This window comes from Canis lupus, chromosome 20, assembly GCF_011100685.1.
Source record: "Canis lupus familiaris isolate Mischka breed German Shepherd chromosome 20, alternate assembly UU_Cfam_GSD_1.0, whole genome shotgun sequence".
Taxonomy (NCBI): Eukaryota; Metazoa; Chordata; class Mammalia; order Carnivora; family Canidae; genus Canis; species Canis lupus.
The window spans coordinates 49,541,744-49,561,650 of record NC_049241.1 but is presented as its reverse complement, the minus strand read 5'-3'; the positions used below and the strand labels follow the sequence as shown (position 1 = coordinate 49,561,650).

Below are 19,907 nucleotides of genomic sequence, written 5' to 3'. Positions count from 1 at the left end.
TTCTCACTGTCCCCCTGTGTCCTCATTGCCCACCAAAGCACTTGGGAATGAGGGGCTCAGATCTTCTCCCTCAGTTGGAGCGTCACAGGCCTCTCTGGGTGGGAAAGGTTGGGAAGAGGGTGTGCAGGCATGGGGAGGGCTTGCACCCTCCTGCTCCCATCTTGCAGGGACACCAGCCACACCCCGGCTTCTCCAGAATGCACATCTGGCCCGGGTGCTGCTCTGAGGCACAGAGCAGAGCAGGGCAGAGGACTTACCAGTAAAGCCAAGTTTGCTCCTTTCTGGATGGGCACAGGGAGCTTTCTTCCACCATTCACTCCTGGGCACTGCTGCCCCCTTTCCACTTTTGTTTCCACTTTTCTCTTCCAACTTTGGTCCTCTCCAAGGTGCTCCTTGGGAGGGGGGATCAGACGGTCGAATAGGAGATGCAGTAGGAAGTGGCCTGCGGGACTAGGGAGGCAGGTGTGGGCACTACTCAGTCCTCTGTCTTAGGGTATGTGCACTGCTTGTGAGCAGGGCCAAGCTGTGTGCAGAGTGGCTTCTGATGCCTCTCAGGCCACCAAGTCTCTGTTATTCCGCAGACAAAGCACTGAGATTTTCAGCTGTTGTGAATTCTGTGTTTCACACCGAGTCCTTAATAGTGGAGTCACTTTGCCTCCCCCCCCCCCCGTTTTTTTGCCTTGACAGCTCCAACCTTATAATTTTACCTTCTCCCGTCTTGTAATCGCTCCTTTTCTTCCCTCTCCCCTTCCTGGGGTTTTTGCTGCTCATCTCTGGGAACCCCCTTTAGGAAGGATCACTCCTGACAAGAGGGGAGGGGCTTCCTGTCAAACATTGGGAGTTGATGTTTTGTTTGGTAAAATGTCTGTAAATAGGCTGTGAGGCATTAATTCTACATGGATCCCTGTGCACTAGAGCGTCTTTTTGTGTCTGTGCACGTCTCTGTGCGTGTGAATGTCAGGAGCAGAGAGAAAGGGAAGGGAAGGAGGATGAGAGAGGAGAGGGATGGCTTCTGGGGGTCCTGGTTCTCTTCCTTCTGGGACATTGTCTTGGCCTAAATCACAAGCCCTGATTAGGAGAGGTCCCAAACCCAAAGTGTTTAAGGGCCAAGGAGAATGTCAGGAGAGAAGCTGCTGTGTGCCGCCCTGGTTGTAGGCTGGGTGTTCAGAGGCTTGGGATGGGACAGTGGGCCTGTAAATCCAAGGATCTGTGACTCTGAGATGTGTCATGGAGGGAACTATTCCTCCTGCTTAGCATCAGTTGGTCACCTTAAATTGTTGGGGACAGTGTTAGTCTTCCACCCATAAGTGGAAGCCTGTATTTCCCTGGACATGAGGCTGTGTCTTAGGTCTGCAAAGCCACTATGTTTTATTTGTTTTTTAAATTAATCAATTGATTTTTTTGAAAAGTAACCTCCAGCCCTAGCATGAGGCTCAAACTCATAGTCCTGAGACGGATAGTCAAATGCTCTATGGACTGAGGCAGCAGTCCCCCTTGTCTGTTATTTTTTTTTAAAGTAAGACTTCTTGTTGTCTTAGATTGGCCCCTTTTAAACTTCAGGTGGCTTGACGAACAGCAAACTCACTAGAAACCCTGGTGACTTGACTTCACCAACTCAGCCACATCCGTTTTCCCGCCACCAGCCTTCCAGACCAGGGAATACTTTCTCTCTTTCAGCTGCTTCTCAGCTGACACCCTCCCTGAATCCATTTTGAGTTGCTCTTCCCCGGCCCCGTTAGAAAATGTCGGCTCCGACTGCACCATGCTCGCCAACAAAGGTGCAGAACGATTTTGGCTGCTTCGTCCAGGAAATAAATTCCTCTTCAGTGCCAGAAACCATTGAGTGGTGCCATGTGTTGAGCTCCAGGGCCCAGCACCATGGGCAGGGCTGTTGCTCCAGGCAAGGAGGGTGGAAGCATGGGATCAGGAGGCTCTGGGGATGAGAGCCTTGCTTCCCACACATCCTACGTGCCTCGGTCAAGGACCTAAGAACTTGTCACTTGGCCTGTTCTTCCAGGCCTGGCTTTCCACCTACAATTGCCTGTGGTCTGGTCTGTCTCTGGACCCATGGTAGACTAGCCTCCTTCTGCCCTGCGGCATGCAGGCTCCTTTCTTTTCAGGTACCTTGCCCAGGTTCTCTGGCTCCATCTGCCTTGTAAGGGTTAGTTTCCCCAGGGCATGCCCACTCTCCTCTTTTCTTCCTATAATTGGTGATGCTGTCAGTGTCACTGAGCCCCATCTCACTGAAGCCCACAGACAGTCCCATGAACTAGGCACTGTTGTAATCCTCAGTTATGCCCAGAAGCCCCATGGACAGAAGAACCCTGCTGGAGGCCATGCAGTAGGGAGCGGCAACCCAGGGCCTGTCCCCTCCACACACATCTGCCCCGCACGCTGATCCCCCTGGCTCATCTCAGAACTGATTTCTCCAAACTCTTCTTTCCAGCTCCTGGGCCAACAGCCAGTTGATACAGTATCCATAGTGACCTCATGACACTCCCCGTTCCTCTTTTTTCTATCCATTCCATGCCTGTCTCCGTTCAGGTTGTCACCAGCTACCTGAGCTGTGTGAGTCTGTGCAACCGAATTAATATGGCTCTATGGTGGCTCTGAAGCATCTCTGCATTTTCACCACCATTGTTACTTTCCAAATGCAGCTTCTTCTCATTCTCTTCCAGATTTGTTTTTTATTGGGATATAATTCACATAATAAAAGTCACTAATTTAAAGTATATGATTCAGGGGCACCTGATGTCCCAGTCAGTCTTGATCTCAGGGGTTGTGAGTTCAAGCCTTATGTTGGATGCAGAGGTTACTTAAAAATAAGGTGTACGATTCAGTGGCATTTAGTGCCTTCACAGTGCTGTGCAGCCATCACTTCTGTCTGGTTCTGTGACAATTCTATCACACCTGCCAAAACCTCATACCCATTAGCAATTTGTCCCAACTCCTCCTTCCTCTCAGCCCCTGGCAACCACTGTCTGCTTGCTGTCTCTATGGATTTACCTGTTCTGGACATTTCCTATCAAGGGGATCATACATTGTGTGGCCTTTTGTGCCTGGCTTTCACTAACATCCTGTCGTTGCAGCTCATCTATGTTGCAGCTTGGATCAGGACTCCATTCCTTTTTCTGGCAAAATAATATTCCACCATGGATGTACCACATCTTTTTAATCCATTCTTCTGTTGATGGACATTTGGGTTGTTTCCACTTTGGGGCGATTGTGAACAGTGCTGCTGTGAACATGTGTATACAAGTAGTTTACGTGGACATATGTTTTTGATTCTCTTTAATGTATACCGAGGAGGGGAATCACTCTCCTGTAGTTTTGTGACCACCTTCCAATGGGCAGCTGGTCATGCTGTCTGCCAGAGATGCCTCCTTCTTAGATTAGCAGTCTAGCCTCTGCTAATCATTCCATTCCATTCTGCTAAACATCTCCCCTCACACCCCCTGGCTCTGTGTTCCAGAAGACGGAGCTCTCTGCAGGCCTTCAGTTTGCTGTGCCTGGGGTTCTCTGCGTCTGGGCTTCTCCTGTTTCTCTCCATCTACTGTTGTCTTTCCCCCTTTGTCCAAACACCTTTATCTTTCACACTCCCCTCATGAAGCCTTCTCCTACCACTTCTCACGCCCAGAGCTGAGCCCTCCTTCATTGGGAGGCCCTGCATTGTATCCATTATGCACCCAGTTTCCAGCTGCAGGGAAATTGCCCAGGGCAGCTTCTCTGGTTCTGTATTCATGGGCGTTTGGCAGGTAATAGGTGCTTAACAAACGTAACACACAGATTAGATGAACATTAAGGAAGTGTATGCACTTTTCCTGCCTGTCGCAGATCTGTGGGTGAGCCACCTGGGTGCCCCTGCTGATGCACAAACGAATATACTCCTGCAGTGTGCCTCCCATCGCCTTCTGGGCCCCAGGGTGTCAGTGTCCTCATGTTTGCTTCTCCATGGCCTCCTGGGAGCAATTAAAGGAAGTATAGAGGACAGGAGTCCAGGAGCTCCACAGGTGATTCTGAGGGAACTCAGTCTCCTTTAGCCCAAACAGGTGAACAGCAAGTCATATGTGACCTAGTTTTTTACTGTTCCTCGCTCCTCCTCTAAGGACAGAGGGGTTGTTCTCTCCTCTCATCCAAACCAGCCCATCTGGAGGTGGTCCCAGAGTAGCCACCCTGTTGTAGGCTATAAGCACAGGCTAGCCTTGAGCGCCAGCCCCTGCCCCAACTTTCCCCAGGCAAGGGCAGGGGTTGAGCAGAGGAGCCAGCTGCCCCAGGCTTAGGTGGATGCTGTGCCTTGAATCCCAGATCCTGTCACAGAAGGTGGGACTGAGGTAGTTCCACAAGGTGTAAAGGACACTGCCAGGCCCCTGTACCAGCTCCACTCAGGCTCTGCCAGGTGGCCCAGGTGGGTAGGTGGCTCAAGAGGGCACAGCACCACCCCAGCCACCCCACTGCAGGCCCAGGGAGGAGCAGGGGTATACTCACTCAGGGTAGGGGGCATAGAAAGAGAAGGGGGGATGCTGTCTGCACCTGAGGGGGTCTGTATCCAACAGCAGTCAAGTAAGGCCACGTTTCACATCTTGTCTCCCCCCACCCCCCGACTGGATCCTACCCAGTCCTTTCCAGGCTGGGGGGGGGGTCTAGCTCTAGTCAGCTAGCCACACACAGGCAGGTTCCCCAGGCAAGCTGGACGCCTAGTGGCCCCGCTCCTGGCAACTCACTGTCTTCCTAGGCGCAGCCTGGCCCTCCTCCTCCTCCGCCTCCCTCCTCAGCCCTCTCCTCTCCCTGGGCCTCTTCCCCACGTGGCTCATTACAACTCCAGTTGTTCAGGTCTTGACCTCAAGAGCCTTCCCTATTGACCCCTGACCAGCGATACTAATCTGTGTCAACAGGCCCCAGGGGTTAAAGAAACACAACCGCCGAGCTGCCTCCTTAGCAGGTGCCTGGAGGGGGCAGGGTGGCTCCTGGGAGTGCGCCTGGCGGAAAGGAGCTTCCACAGCACCGCCCCCTCCCCAGTTCACTCCGCCCTCCAGCTCCCCCTTTCCTGCTCTCTGGGATTCTCTTCTTCCTCTGCGGACCCCCTCCAGCCCAATCTCCCCTCCTCTCTAGTTCCCTTCTGTCTTTCCTTTGCTCTCCACTCTGCCTTGTAGGATTTGGGACGAAATACCCCCCCTGCGTCCAGATGGTTCTGCCCTTGTACCACCCCCTCCCCCACTGCACTTACCCCCCCCCACCATTTTTTCCTTTTTAAAGATTTTATTTATTCATTATATACACAGAAAGAGAGGGGAAAAGACAGGCAGAGGGAGAAGCAGGCTCCATGCAGGGAGCCTGATGTGGACTCGATCCTGGTAATCCAGGATCTGCCTTGAGCCGAAAGCAGATGCGCCCAACCGCTGAGCCTACCATTTTCCATCCGGGTCAGGATCCTCCCTTTAACCAATGGTTCTCACATTAAAGCCATCATCAGAATCCCCTGAAGGGCTTGTTGCGACACAGGTCCTAGAGCGCTGCCCTGAGGGCATCTGCATTTTCAACTGGTTCCCTCACTCTGCTGGTCCTCCAGGCTACCCCGCCCCCAGACTCAGCAGGCAGCCCACTCCCCCCAACCTTGTCTGCACCTTTTTCCCCAGGGATGCAGCCATCCTTGGAAGACTGAGAAGGCAAACTGGTAGCCACCTGGGTGGGGCACAAACTCCCGTTGAACAATTGCCGTGTTCCCAGAGCACAGGGTGGGTGGGTTACCTGAGGGTGGCCTGGTGAGAATGCAGGAGCTGGGGTGCCAGGCTGGCTCAGTCAGTAGACCATTCGACTCTTGATCTTGGGGTCATGAGTTTGAGACCCATATTGGATGTAACTACTTTAAAAAAAAAAAAAGGATACTGCAGAGGCTGCCAGGGGGGACCCACCATGTATTCTTGTGAGTCATGCAAAGGAGCATCCTCTGGTCCGGACTCTGCTGGGGGCCCTGTCAGAGTGAAGGGCCACTCTCCTGACTTTGACAAGACAGTCTGGGTCTTCTCAGAGAAACAGTTGTGTGTCACATGTGTCTCCTTTCTTGGAACGAGCCTGGAGTTATAACGTGCTAAACCCTACCGCTTGATGGAACCAGAGGCCATCTCAGCCCAGCCTTCTCTGCTCTGTGCTGCAGGGGGTACCCCCTCCCCCTCACACTCTCACACACACCCCGGAGGAGGGAGAGTGCTGGGCTCAGGGACGTTGACCTCTGTTATTGTCCAGTATGGCCCTGGCACCTGGGAGTCTGTATTCCCATGTAGCCCTCATGCTGCTCACAACAAGATGGAAACCCAGAAAGAAGAAACCCACAAGCCTGGAGTCCTCCTGCTTTCTTCTTTGTCCCTGTTTTGAGCTGCTGTTACTGCCTCTGGCCACCCATCTTAACATGACCTCTTGTTCTGTGGGGCCACAGCCACAGGCTGCCCCTCCCACTGGGTGCACACATGTCTGACAGGGATGGTCCCAGGACACTGAGCAGGGTGCTGGTGGGACTCTAGCAGGGAGAGGCCACCGAAGGCCTCATGTGCTTGGGTGGGCTTGACAATACTTTCCAGGGTCTTTTTTGCTGCCTGGGATGCTATTAGCCCCAGGAAACCCACCCCTGGGGGGTCATGCTGGCTAGTGGGGCACCCCTGGGTGCTCCTCACTTTCTCTGGGTGCTCTTATTCTCTTGGGACTTTCTACTCTGTCCTCCACTCTCCCAGACCCCTCCTTCCCTTCTTCCTCTTGCCTATGGCTCCCTGATGAGGCTGGGGAGAAATAGACAAACTCTTTAAAAAAAATTTTTTTTTTTAAGTTTCCCAAACTTTTCCAGATGCCAAGAAGAGGCCAGAGAAACCCTGCAACTGCAGGGCGGGTGTTCCAAAGCCTTTCCCCACTCCCTCTCGATGGAAAGGAGGGGAACTAGAGGAGCAGAGTGACTTTGGTACCTCAGACAGCACACCTGAAGGTCAGAGGGCCGATTTGCCATCCCCAAAAGCCCCCCATCCTCACTTCAACCTCCAACCAGTGTGGGGAGGCAAAAGCAGAGGATAACATCCGCAGGACTGCTAGGAAGTGCAGCATCACATTGCAAAGGCAGTGACTTCTGGGGTTCAGAAGGATTGAATTTGGGACAGAGTATCCCCCCTCCAGTTAGTGAGGTCAGGAGCTGAGAAGGGAGATAACCTGGCCTCAAGGGCTCCCTCCCCTGTAGTCTGGGGCCTGACGTGAGAAGCCACCACTGCTGGAGCCAAGGGTGGGGGGGACAGACAGGAGGGACTGGTGTGTGGGGACCATGCAGACACCACTGTCCTCCCCAGATCGCACCCATAAGGGATGCTGCCCCCAACTCTGCTGTTCTGTCCATCTACTCCCTGGACACCTCCTAAAACAAAGGCCTCTTTGTGGTCCTGGCCTACTGGCCCGCTGCCAGCCACATTCTTTGCGTGTTTCCTGAGCACGGATCCCAGCTCAGTGGTCAGCTCCTCCCCCATTGGCCCAACTCCTCCGGGCTCAGAGCTGTCCCCTCTCCGCTGCCCTGCCCAGGGTCCTCCCACAGCTCCCATCCCTCCTGTCAACGGATCAGGGCTGAGAAGGGAGAGCCCAAGGAGTTCGGCCTCTGGGCCTGTGGCGCTATCAGAAGCAAGTAGAGATTCTATCCATCCTGGCTCTGAGGGATCCCAGTCAGTTCCACTGAGCCTGAGCCTTGTTGTTCTCATCTGTGAAAATGGGGAAAATAACTACCCCATGGGACTATCAGGCAGATTAAATGTCTCCCAAACACCCAGCTCCTGCCTGCCACACAGTGGCTGCACTAAGTAACTAGAGCTCCCCACTCGGCACAGCACCCTGGGGGGTTGGGGAGCTTGTCGTGACTTTGGTGGGTGGCTCAAGAGCTCAGAGGGTCTCTAGAGTGGGACATTTCCTTCGGTCCTACGGGAGACCCAAAACCTAAGGTCTACTCCTGGAGGAGCCCTTCCCCTCCTGTGGGATAGAGCTAGGTCCTTAGCAAGTGACCCACCAATCCCAAGCACAGTGCTGCTCCCTGTGCCCCTCCTGGCTCCCACCTCAATCTGTAACAGCACTGGGGGCCCCTGTTTGGGTTAGACATGGGGAAGGGGAGGGGCTAGATCTGAGTAAGGGGATCTGGGGTGGGTGAGGCAGGGAGCCCCAAAGAGGGATGCCTGGGCTTTTAGGAGTGGAACACTTTGGAAAATCAGCAGATACATCCCCTGTCACCTCCAGTAACCAGTTACTCACGGTCACACACGGTCCTAATGAAGTCCTAGATTGCTGCTCTGGAGTCCCCCCCCCCTTGTTAAAAAAAATGTTCATAATTTGGAAAGAAAAGAAGCTTTTTACAAGCTGGCGGCTCTAGGGAACTTTCCGTCGGGTTCTTTCTGGCCTCGTGATGGGTGGGGCCCACTTTTCCCTTCCCCTCTCGTGCTCTCCTAATAATCCCCCTTCCCTAGCCCCACCAAACACACACACACTTTAGGCGACCTACAGCCAGCTGTCACCCCAAGAAAGCTGAAGGGAGGCTGAGGACCTGTCCGTGCCCTCCTGGGCCCCAGCCAAGGCCCCCCGCACCACCTCCCCTGCCCCCAGAGGTGTCCCGACAAGGGCCCGCGGAGTCCTCAGATAGCAGCTCTTCCCAGAATCCACCCCAGGACCCCAGCCCTGCCTGCCCTCCCCCAGGGCTAGCCCCACTCTCCTGCTGAGTGAGGGTCCCCCGAGTCCTCCTGCAGTCCTGAGGCCCCTCCGGGGAGGAGGCGAGAGGTGCTGAGCTCACCGCCTCGGCATCTGCCCTCCCCCTCTCTGGTGCGAGGGCCGGCCGCACTCCCGCCAGCGCCTCGCTCCCTAATAGCTTTTTAAGTCCAACCACATGTGTCTGCGGAGCAAGGAGCCGCCCCTCGCAGGGCCTCGGCTCCCCTCCCTTGCCGGAGACCACCCTCCACTCGGAGCAGCCTCGGGGCTGGGGGAGGGGGTCTGCCTCCCGAGAGCCCATCTGCTAGCTGCCGGCCCAGCTGAGCAAGAAGGGCCGCTGAGACGGCTGAGTGCTGGGGTCTCTGAGTGCTGGGGTCTCTCTCGGGAGTGTTATGCGAGGAGGCCAGCCCTGAGGCTCCTCTGGGCTCAGGGTCCCCCAGTCTCCCTTCCCGGTTCTGGGGTCTGGTATCCTCTCTTCCTGTGGCAGCAAGGAGGGGCGAGCTGTCTGGGTTTGGGAGCCTGAGGTGGGCGGCTAGGAGGCGGGTGAGGAGCTCTGACCTCCTCTTGAGGGCCTCCCAGCCATGGCTTTGTGCCAGCACCTCTCCCCTGCACCCGGCCCCATTGTCGTGACCCCATGATCGCCCCTCTGACTTGTACACGTGTGGCTCCCTGTGCGTGTGAGTGGTCTGTGGGGAGGCCTGTGGGGTGCGGTTTCGCAGAAGGGGAGTGAGGGCTGAGAACCAACGGGCAGGCAGGCCTGGGGTCCTAATGAGAAAATTGCTTCCAGCCAGGGAGCCCTGCTCTGCGGCTGAAATTGCATCCAGCCCGAGCCAATTCTGCTGCCGCGGTCCCGCCCTTCGGAAGGAGGTGGGGGAGCTGCCTTGGGCAGGGGGAGGAGCGGGGCTTGCACACTACTCAACCAACACTCCCCCTCCCCAACACCTTAGAGTCTTCTGCCTCTTGGGGAGGGGACTCAAGTGAGCTCCAGGGCCCAGCTTGGCTCGAGACCCTACTGCTGGATCCTTGGGAGGCAGAGGCTGGAGAGGGAAATGGAGAGATTCTCCTCTCTCTTCTGCTCAGTTCTACCAAGCCTGTAGAGCCCCCCACTGCCTGCAGAGGTTCTCAGAGAGGTGAACCCATTAACAGGCTTACCGAGGAAGGGTGTGAGGAACGCTTTGTTTCCACAGAGGTCCTTTGGGCAAGTTTGTCCACCTGGAGTAACTTGAAATTCAGCCTCTCCTAAAAACTTAGGGTCCGGCCCCTCTTGCCTACCCCTCCACTCAGGGGAGCCCAGTGCCTGCACCCCAGGCTAGGGACCCAGTCGGTGAAAGGTCAGCGAAGCTTGCTTTCTTCTGTTACTCATTCTGGGCTTTCAGTAGAACCACCTACAGGAACAGCAGAAATCAAGGCCACGAAGTCAGTCCTGCTTCTGAGGAAGGCTGGTACCTACCATTCAGCTGCCAATTGGCTCCGTGAGCTCCAGCCCCACGGATTAACCAGCCTCAGGCGTGCCCTTGCCATGCCCCAGTGAACCAGAAGGTCCACCTTCTGGTTACCTATGGGGAAGACCTATCCCAATCCTGGGAAAATACTTTCCTCACCTGGGGCTCTGATCTCTGCTGCTGCTGCTTTGCTTATAGACTCTGGATCACCTGTTTCCTAGATTTCTGAGATGGTGGTTAGGGAGGAGGGTTGGGGGAGGGCACAGAGAGAGAATGGGGCCACATCTAAGTACTTAGCTGCCCTTGCCACCTGCGGTGAACCTGGCCATGCGGTTGTTCCCCAGAGAGGTAGCTGGTCACCCCGGACCTTCCTGCCCCCCCCAACCTCCTGGGTGGGGCCTCCCTCTGGCACTGGCAAGTTGTAAAGACTGTGCAGAGCAGGGAGTGAGCAGGAGTGCTCGGAGGGAGGGAAGAAGGCAGGAGGAAGGAAACAACCCCATTGTCATCCCCCAAATTACTGGCTGGGATGGCAGGGGAGGAGGCGGAAAGCCGACATTGTTTACTTAATTAAAAGTAAACAACAATTTGCCGCTGCCAGCCTCCCATTAGCTGTGTGCCGGAGCCCTACGAGCTGGGGACTCGGCTTTCGCTCCCGCCAAGCCTGGCTCCTTTCACCACACCCCCAGCCTGGGCTCCCCCAGGGCCCTGCACCCTTCCCTGGTTCTGCCCTTCTCAGGCTGAGCAGAGGAAACAAGTTAAACCGCATAGTGTCTCAGCATCCTCCAGGTTGGGATAAGAGTGTCAAGGAACTGTCATTTGGCAGGTCACTGTGGGGTGAGAGACCCCTGAAAGTGTATACTGTTATGCCTGGTTGAGGTCCAGTGGAGCAGTGCAGAGGGCACCATCTTGTCAGGTTAGCCAGATGTCTGGCTCATTGGGGGAGGTGGTCCCCTTCCCCCTCCCCACCTGAGTGTCCAGTCTCTACTACCTGGAGGCCTGGGCCTCTCTGCCCCACCCCCCTTTTTTCCTTTTCCCTTTTAGCAGCTTATAAACATCCTTCTCCCATCTTTTTGGCTCTGCTCCCAGAAGGGGGCTGTTCAAGGCTCCAGGAGGGCGGAGGGAGAGATGCAAGCGCTTGGGGCCCTTGGGGCATGGGCCTGCGGGGAGCAGGGCTGCGGGAACTGAGTATCCCCCACCCTTGCCAAGACAGCCACAGGTGTCCCCAGGATCCGGGAAGGGGAGTTGGACAGGTTAGGGCTGCCCTAGGGCGCTACTAGGGTAGCATGGTGAGAGGGTTGTGCATTGATTTCTGTTGGCTTCCAGCGGCTTCCAGAGTGCCTTGGGAGGGGGGGGATGGGTGTGTGTCCCCAGGCAAGTCCCCACCTCTCCCATGGGCTCCACCCCCAGCGAGGTACAACTCAGGCTGAAGGGCTGGCCCAGGATATATGACTTTGGCTCATGACTTTAATGGTGACAGCTTTCCCTTCCCCTGTAGAGGTGGGGGCTAAGTCACTTCCCAGCACTGTGCTGCTTATAGAACCACTGCTGAGCTGGAGTCGCTATCAGGCTCCTGTGGCCAGATGCTAAGGTGGGGAGAATATCTCAGGGGAAAAAAAGCCAAACCTGAGACACTTGGGGAGCCAAGCAACTGGGATTTAAGCCCAAAGGGGGAGAGGTGAGGCAAGGCATGGGCAGTGGGCAGTCAATACACGAGTCCCAGTGTGCATCATATGTCCCAGAGTGCTGGGTCCCACCAGGCTGATTCTTCCCCCAGGGCACAGTTGGCAATGGCAGAGACATTTTTAGTTCTCACAACTGAGGGGGCGTGATGCTACTGGCATCTAGTGGGTGGAGGCCAGAGATGCTCAAATCCTGCAGTGCACAGGACAGCCCCACCGCAGAGAATGATCCAGAGGGTAGGGGTTGAGAACCCTTGTCTGGAGTTTGGCCCTTCAGGAAGATTTAGACACATATTCACTCTCTCCATGAGCCATCCTGCCCCACCTCACTCCTCCCCCAACATTTGCATCCTTTCATCTTCCTCTTCCCCCTTCAGGATTCACACATCCACATGCGTGCACACATGCTCACAGCTCCCGGGATTCACACACATCAGGGTTTTCACATGCACTCACACACAGAAAAATCTGGGAAGTCTGTCCTGCGCTTAATTGAATTAAAGGACTGGGGTTTGGCAGGACATTGTGTATCTGAGCTGCAGCTTCTTGCAGCCGTTTCAGCCCTGGACAGGACGGTTCAGGCTTCCTGCGATTCCAGCTGCTGCTGCTCCTCTTTCCTCTCTCTTTCCCCCACTTTCCAAGCCAGAGACCTGGGAAGGGCCCCTGGTCAGCGGTCAGCGTGACAGGCTTCTGCTCCTCCCTTCTCTCACTGCTTTGCCTTGTGGTACTGCTTGTAGGAGGCTGGGGCCTCCAGAAAAACCGGTATCCCCCATGCATGAGGCCAGGGGACTGTCTGGAGCAGACCGGTCCAGGCCAGTCCCTCATTCCAGGCTTTCTGCTGTCTATGCATGGGTTGCAAGGTAGAGGGTACCGCTGGTTGGGAATGGGATACACTTCTTGGCTGAGTGTGAAGCCATCCAGCTCTGCCTGAGAGGCCTGAGGGCTCCCTATCTATAGGGAGCATCCTCCCTATAGCCTGCATCCCTATCTTAATGGACAGAGCTGGGATGTCAGCAGAGGGCACAAACTATTTGGGGGACTGCCATCCCTCAGATCCTTTTCCCAACCTGAGCCCATAGGGTGGGATAGGGGATGGGGTGTGCTGCAGGGCAAAGGGATGCTTTTCTGTGTCTCTTCCCTCCCACTACTGCAGGGTCCCACTGAAGCCTCTGCTTTTGTCAGGCTCTGGAGGTGGACTTGTTCTCAGTCCCCCCCTTATAACCCCATTCTAGCCCCTCCCGGAACAGGAGTGAAGCTGCCTCTCATCTGAGGATGACCCCAGCACCAGAGCCCAGCTCTCACTTTGAGGAAGCTCTGCCGGAGCCACCTCTAGCCCAGAGCCTGAGGCTAATGGGAAAGGTCCTTCGTCTAGAATGGGTACAGGAGATGCCCTGGGCCTCACTGTGGGCAGGAGGGGCGTGGTCAGCAAGCCTGTGCCTCCTGGGGCGCCATCTCCTAGCTTGTGCCACCCTCTCAGCCCTGCCTTTATGGGGGGCTTACTGAGTGCAGAATCTGGCCCCCCAGCCCCCCAGCTTAAGAGCAGTCTGGGCATACCAGCTAATGGCTGGTAGTGCCACCATCCAGAAGGCCCATTGGAGGACCCAGCCCCGCCCCACATGTGTGACCCTTGGAGCTTGGACAAGGCAGGGGGGGTAGGGGGCAGTGCTTCCCCCCACCACCCCTGCTGCTGGGCTGTTTCACTGGCTGGCAGGAGGAGTGAGAGAAGGATTGGGGGGCCAGGGAAGAGGCCAGACCCAGTCCGGAGCCCTGAGAAGCGATCTGCACTGCCCAGGGTCAGGGGGGGTGGGGGGAGCGGGCCTCACCTCGGCTAACCTCCCTGACGAACAAAGGGGCCTTTCTCCACACCCGCCTGGGAGGGTGTGCCTGCCCGACGGCTGCCGCCACTGCAGAGAGCGCTGTTGTTTTCTTCTTCTTCTTCTCCACTTTTCTCCATTTCTCTCCCTCTCCTTGGTTCCTGATCCCTGACTTTTAGTATCCATTTTTAACTTTGAGAGGGGCGGCGGGGGCGGGGGAGGGGAGGAAATCTTCCTCTTCAAGCGATTATCAAGTGCAGGGGCATGTCTGTAATGCCAAAAGGTGGGGGCGTCGTGGGAGTGTTGGGAACAGCCCTGGGGTCACGCGGCCGCAGACTCGCGCACACCCAGAGCAGCCCCGTTCTTGGGGAGGAAGGCAGGGACCCAGAGCCGCGGTGGCGCCGCGCAGGGTGGGCCCGGGCTCATGGGTTTACCCCCACAGCCATGCACCTGGCAGCTCCCCCTTTCCTCCTCGCTCGCCCATTCCGCGGCCCCCTTCCATCCGGCCCCCGCACCGCAAGCTGTTCCTAATCAATGAGAACGGGAAGCTCGGCCCTCACATCACATCACGGGATGTGCTTGGCAGCGGCAACGGCAGCAACGGGAATCGTCGTCTCGGGCAGCACGGCCTGGGGTTCGAGTGGCCTGGCTCTGGCCGGGCCTCCTCCTTCCTGCTTGAGCCTCTAGGGGGTGCAGAGGGAACCCCGGCCCCTGCAGCCCCGGCGGGCAGCGCGCAGGTTCGCCGCCCCGGCCCGGGTCCCCGAGGCTGCCTGCCGAGGGCAGCTAGTGTTAACTCGCTGCGCCACCTAGCTACGGCATCTAGGAATGCAGCGCGCCGGTTCGTCGGGGTGCGGCCGTTGAGCCCCGCTGCCCCGGGGCTCTGGAGTACCTGCTTTGGTCCTTCAGGGCATTATCCATGGGGGATTTGGCACCTGCCGACCTGGAGGGTCGATATCGTTTGGTCTCTTCAGCAGCTTAGACTGCCCCAGCTTAAGTCTGGGTAGCTGCCTCCTACCCAGGTGGCCTTCCTCAGTACTGTGTGCACGTCCAAGCTTCTGGAAGTTGCCTCTCGGCTGCTGTTCAGGATCACAGTAAAACTGAAACATAGGGTCCTGGAAACTGACTTCCCTGCCCCATCTATGCCTTCCTTATGTGTGCTTGGCACTTTATCGTGTATAAAATCATCCTATCCTCTATGTAAAAATTCCTGCTCACAGCTCACTGTGCTGAGGCAAGCTTGGCATGTGTTGCACAGGGAGGGAGAGGAGGCCTAGGAGACACACTAGGTGCCCAATAACTGCAGGTCTAGGATTTGGATCCCCGGCTCACAGCTCCTTCTGACACTTAGAGCCATCTCATCCCCCAGAAGGCCACCTGCCTACCCATCTATTCAACCCAGCCTGGGCTTTCACTGCTGGCGATTTGGAGTCAAAGGCTCAAATTCTTCATGTACTGTCTGGGTAGCTCTGGACAGTGGCTGCCTTAAGGTCTTTGGGGGTGTGGGGAATGGGGAGCAGAGCAAGCTTGTAAGAGTGCTCCCCTGCCCTGCCTTCCACAGGGAGACTGCATCCTTCCTCTGATTCCCTCAGGAATGGGGGTCCAGATGGCCAATGCTGCACTCCAGGCCCTGTTGGGCTTTACGGAAGAATTACTGGTACTGGAGTTTCCACATCAATTCCTTGGAATTGAGTATTGAGGATGGACCCGCAGGAAAAATGTTCTCTTCTTGAGAAGGGGAAGGTGCCAGCCACCTGGTGCTTCTGTCCTCTGGGTGGTCAGTGTAGCCACAGTAGGAGGAAGGATCTAGAAGGATCTATGTAGAGTCTCATTATCCTTTCCAACTGCATTTCCAAGTGTAATGGATACACTAGTGAACAAAACAGATAGGCCTTGACTCCAGGAGGCTGATGGTCTGGTGGGGTGCACCCAGCTGGAAACCCCTGGTCTGGGAGGCCTGGTGACCAAGTCCTTGGGGCTCTTGAACACTCTAGAGCCAGTCTTCCTGTCTCCCACCCCTGGCCCAGCCAGAGGCTCACAGTGTGGATGGAATTTGAAGGTAGGATTACTTGGCTTCCAGCCTCCAGGCGGAAGTTCTGCGCTTAGACATTTGATTGTGGCACGCGTTTGTGTTTGTTGCTCTTCCAGGAACCCACGTATGTCTTCCCCCAGAAGGCCTCCCCTGTAGAGGAGGCTCCTTTAGAGTCACCAGCCTGGGTGTCAGGTCCTACCTCTTAGGGGGCTAAGGAAGTTAGAGCACCTGAGGATGGGAGGCAGGGGGCCTCGGCCTGCTCTTGCTTAGATCGGCTCTCCTACCCCAGGCCCTCTGGATTCTCATAAGGAAAGGAGTCAGCAGGAGGCAGGGCAGGGGTAGGATTCTGCTCATGGCCAGAAAGAGAGAGGTAACCTGGAATGCAAGGAGGCCAGGGAGCCCCAATATTCCCCATCCCCCTATCCCCACCATCTTCTGGCAAGCCTGACCCTCTTCCTATAAGTAAGGAGGCTCCAGCTGTGGGAGCTTCCCCTGCCCAGGGCTGAGAGTGACTTTGCCCTCTGTGGGGACTCACTCCTCCCACCTTCTTTTCCTGGTCCGTTGTTCCTTTTCTGCTTTCTCTTCTCATCCCTTCCCCAGAACATTGCAAAGGTGTATGGGTGTATGAGTGTCCCCCATCAGGTGCAAACAGCTGGATGCAGCCCAGCTGTGCTTATGAAGCCACTCCTGAGTATTTTTAGGAAAGTTTTCTTTCCTTCTGGTTGTTGTTTTTTTTTTTTTTTAATTTTATTTATTTATTCATGAGAAACTCAGAGAGAGCGAGCGGCAGAGACACAGGCAAAGGGAGAAACAGGCTCCATGCAGGGTGCCCGATGTGGGACTTGATGGGGTCTCCAGGATCATGCCCTGGGCTGAAGGCGGCGCTAAACCAGAGCCACCTGGGCTGCCCAATGTTGTGTTTTTTTTTAAAGCAGTCTCTTTTTCCTTTGCTTTCTCTTTCTCTCTCGCTTTCTTCCCTTTTTCCTCCCTCTTGGAACCTTCTACTTCTCTGATTCTTTCTATTGCAGTCCTCTTGCTTAGAACCACTTTGATTTGGTTCTGATTTTCTATCTTGACCCCTTCCTCCCTTAGTTTTAGTTTTGTGTTTTTGTCATTTTTCTTGCTCTGGGGTTCACTGATTTCTTTCCTCCTTTTCCCAAACTCCCACGTACGCCAGGCATGCCCCTTAAGCGGTCTCTAGAACTTCTGAACTTCTGAATCCCTGGTTGGCATTAGTGCCTGGAGGACTCTGTACCTTTACAAATAAGTAGACCAAGGGCAAGTGCAATTGGGGGATGGGGGGAGTTTGATGCCTGACCCTGGGAGGTGGGGACACTATTAATAGTCCTGAGAGCAGCTGGAGGTGAGGGCAGTTGTCTGGCCAGGCCTGGCCTGGGCAGCTCAAAGGGTCAGAAAGGGCAGTGCCAGAAACAGAAAGCAGGAAGGGGTTGGGAGAGGCTCTGCATGCCCCTAACCTGAATGGGGGCACCCCCTCCGCAGGGCCCATATTTTCTTGGTGTACTGGGTATGGAGGGCATTCTCCACTGTCAGTTTCTATCAGGTTCAGGAGGGGACAGAAGCTTTAGGGGCTGGGGGCCATTTTTATGGATCCAACTATTACATGACTCCTGGCCCCAGGCCCTCTTGGAAATGTTGGCTCCAGCTGCTGGCTGAGTTGTGGCACCAGCTGGCACTCCCAAGAGAGGCAGCTGGCCACCCATAGGGAAGCACCTATGCTTCTGGTGTCCTCAGCTCTCTATATCTTTAGGGCTGGGCTAGGACAGTCAGGGCCTAAGGCCCAGTGCCCTTAGAATCCTGGGGAAAATCATTTTCTCCCCCCTTCCCTATTGGCCTTACCCATCCTCTGGGCTTCCCTTTCATTGCCTCTCCCCCACCATTTCCAATGTGGTGGCCATCCTGAGGCCATTTACTGTGGCTACTGACTTTGGAGAGGGACACACTGTAGAAGGCATCCTGCTCTTTTATTTCCAGAGAAACCTCTACCCCTCTTTGCAGATGGTAATGGTTCGGGCCCTGAGGAGAGCCCCCCTTGATTTCCTGGCTGTGTTCTCAGGGGCTAGACACCAAGAAATAATAATTTGGGCATACTTAATGTGTCATTATGAGTGTACGGTCCTGTGGGATGGGAGCTGAGGGTTACCCCAACTTCCCTCACTGAGGCAGCCTTTGAGCCCAGTGGGAGAAGGAGTGGAGTTTCAGCTAACAGAAGTGAAGGGAAGTGGTGGTCCTAGTGGAAGAACAGCTGATGTTTGAGTTGGGCCCTGGGCTAAGCTAAGCACCTTATACCTGTTCTTTCATTTATTCCTTGACCAAGAGCCCTAGGTGGCAGGTAGCATCTGCATTTTACAGCAGACGAAACAGCTCAGAACTTGACCAAGGTCACTGGACTGGTAGGTTCTGGAGCACGGATGCAAACTCAGGGGGAGCCCCTTTCCACTGTCCTTTGCTGGCTGTCCACCTCCATCCCCTACTGCCCTTGGTGTGCCCCCTTCACCCTCTCTGTGCCTGGCTGAGATCCCCCTTAGAGTGGACATGGGATCCAGACGAAGGACATCTCCCTGGCTAGACTCAAGGGCAGGCTCCAGGCAGAGGTGGGCCAGGACCTGAGGTGGGGAGCTCCTGCCTTCCTCCATCTCCCCAGAGGTCCCTCCCTTACCTCCTTCAGTAGTGGCCGCGTCACCTCTAGTCCCTGTCTGATGGGAATTCTGCTCTGATGGGACTTCCTACCCGCTGAGCATCTCTGGAACATCCCAGATGGTGCTACTTCAAGGCCCCAGGTCTGCTTGTTCACAGACAGCCATGGATCACTGATGTCTGAGATGCTGGGGATGGGTGCTAGATCATTCCCCCTCCCCCCCACCCAAAGGGCAGACCCTGGAGGAGCCTGCATGTCCATTGCATCTCTCTTGAATCTCATAGCATCTCACATCTCTCACATCTCACCAGTGCTGCTGGGCTTAACTGCTGGGAGTTAACTGTTTAACTGCTAGGCTGGGCTTGGAGGGGCCCCTAACAGGCTGACTGGGCTTTTCCATCCATCTGCTGGGTGTCATGCTCTGCACCAGGATGCATCCCTCCTTCTCTCTCCTTTTTCTTTGGCCACTGTCTGTCATCTCATGGGGATGACCAACTTGGCACCCAGTTCCTCTGGGCTTCAGTGATCAGTCCCCATCTCTAGTTCTTCCTGGGCTAGGGGCAGTGCTAAGGCAGGCTCTCCCATCAGGTGCAGGGTGGAGAATGCTGAGCAGCTCACACCAGGAGAGCACCCTAGAGGCAGCAGGGCTGTTTGCCCGAGTCCGACCTTTGGAGCCCATTCTGCTGGTCTCCTGGGCGCCAGATGAGCCCACTTTCTTTCCTTCTCCCTTCCTGCAGTTTTGCTGCTGGGTAGTGAGCTTTGCGGCAGCCATATCTGGCCCTCGCTTCTGGAGGATGGGAGACAGCATGTGTTGAGGTGGAAAAGGTAGTGCTGTGGGGGCCAAAGACTGAGTGGAATGTCCCATCCAGATGTTCCCTGTGGCCTGAGCTGTTGTCCCTGCCTCACCCTCCCTTCATGTCCTTTATAAGCTCAGGCTTCAGGGACAGCCAGAGGAGATCTAGGCTATGCAGGTGTGACTGGGCCTCTTCCTTTTCCCTGGCACGCAGCCTTCCTCCCCTGCACAGGTGACTCAAGTCAACGACTCAGGCCCTTTCAGATCCATGAGTAGAGGGGGAATGAGGAAAGAAGAGATGAAGTGGGGGTGACATGTGTGCCCATCGTGCACCTGGCCACACCCCTGCCCAAATCTTCAGGGCTGTGCTTCCTGGTCATGCTCCTGCCTCCCACTATGTGGGGTTCTAGGGAGGACAGAAGAGGGATAAACTTCAGGATGGCTCCAGGGTCTGTATGCACACACACACAAGCTGGCTGGCTTGTGGGGGTGGACTGCAGAGTGGAAAGAGGGAAGGAAAGATCCTAGAAGCCCTGTGGGCTTGGCCAAGTCCTAGCCCCTCCCCTCTTTGCCCTCTGGCTGCCCTGTACTCTCAAGGACTTCCTCAGTCCCCGAATCTCCTGTTTGCAGAGATGAGGAGAACCCCTCTGTGACCTGTCTCCCTAGCCCCCCATCTGTCCACCGCTCCCCTCCTCAGGGTGTCTCAGATTCTCAGACTTAGGTTTCAAGAGGCACAATAGTTACATTCTCCAGCTCTGATTGCCACAGGCCAGGCCTCTGGCTCCCCT

At 55.7% G+C, this 19,907-nt stretch overlaps 1 protein-coding gene across 13 annotated transcripts in view; it reads left to right on the top strand.

The window, feature by feature from the left end:
* Window positions 1-19,907, top strand: part of NFIX (nuclear factor I X) — a 104,556-nt gene that overhangs the window by 57,353 nt on the left and 27,296 nt on the right. For 5 of the 13 annotated variants that reach the window (XM_038567101.1, XM_038567109.1, XM_038567102.1 and 2 more), the window contains exon 3: window positions 6,833-6,967. The exons of the other annotated variants lie outside the window; for them this stretch is intronic. In XM_038567101.1, the coding sequence (XP_038423029.1) occupies window positions 6,833-6,967 (135 nt within the window). The remainder of the gene's footprint in view (window positions 1-6,832; window positions 6,968-19,907) is intronic. 13 annotated transcript variants of the gene reach the window in all.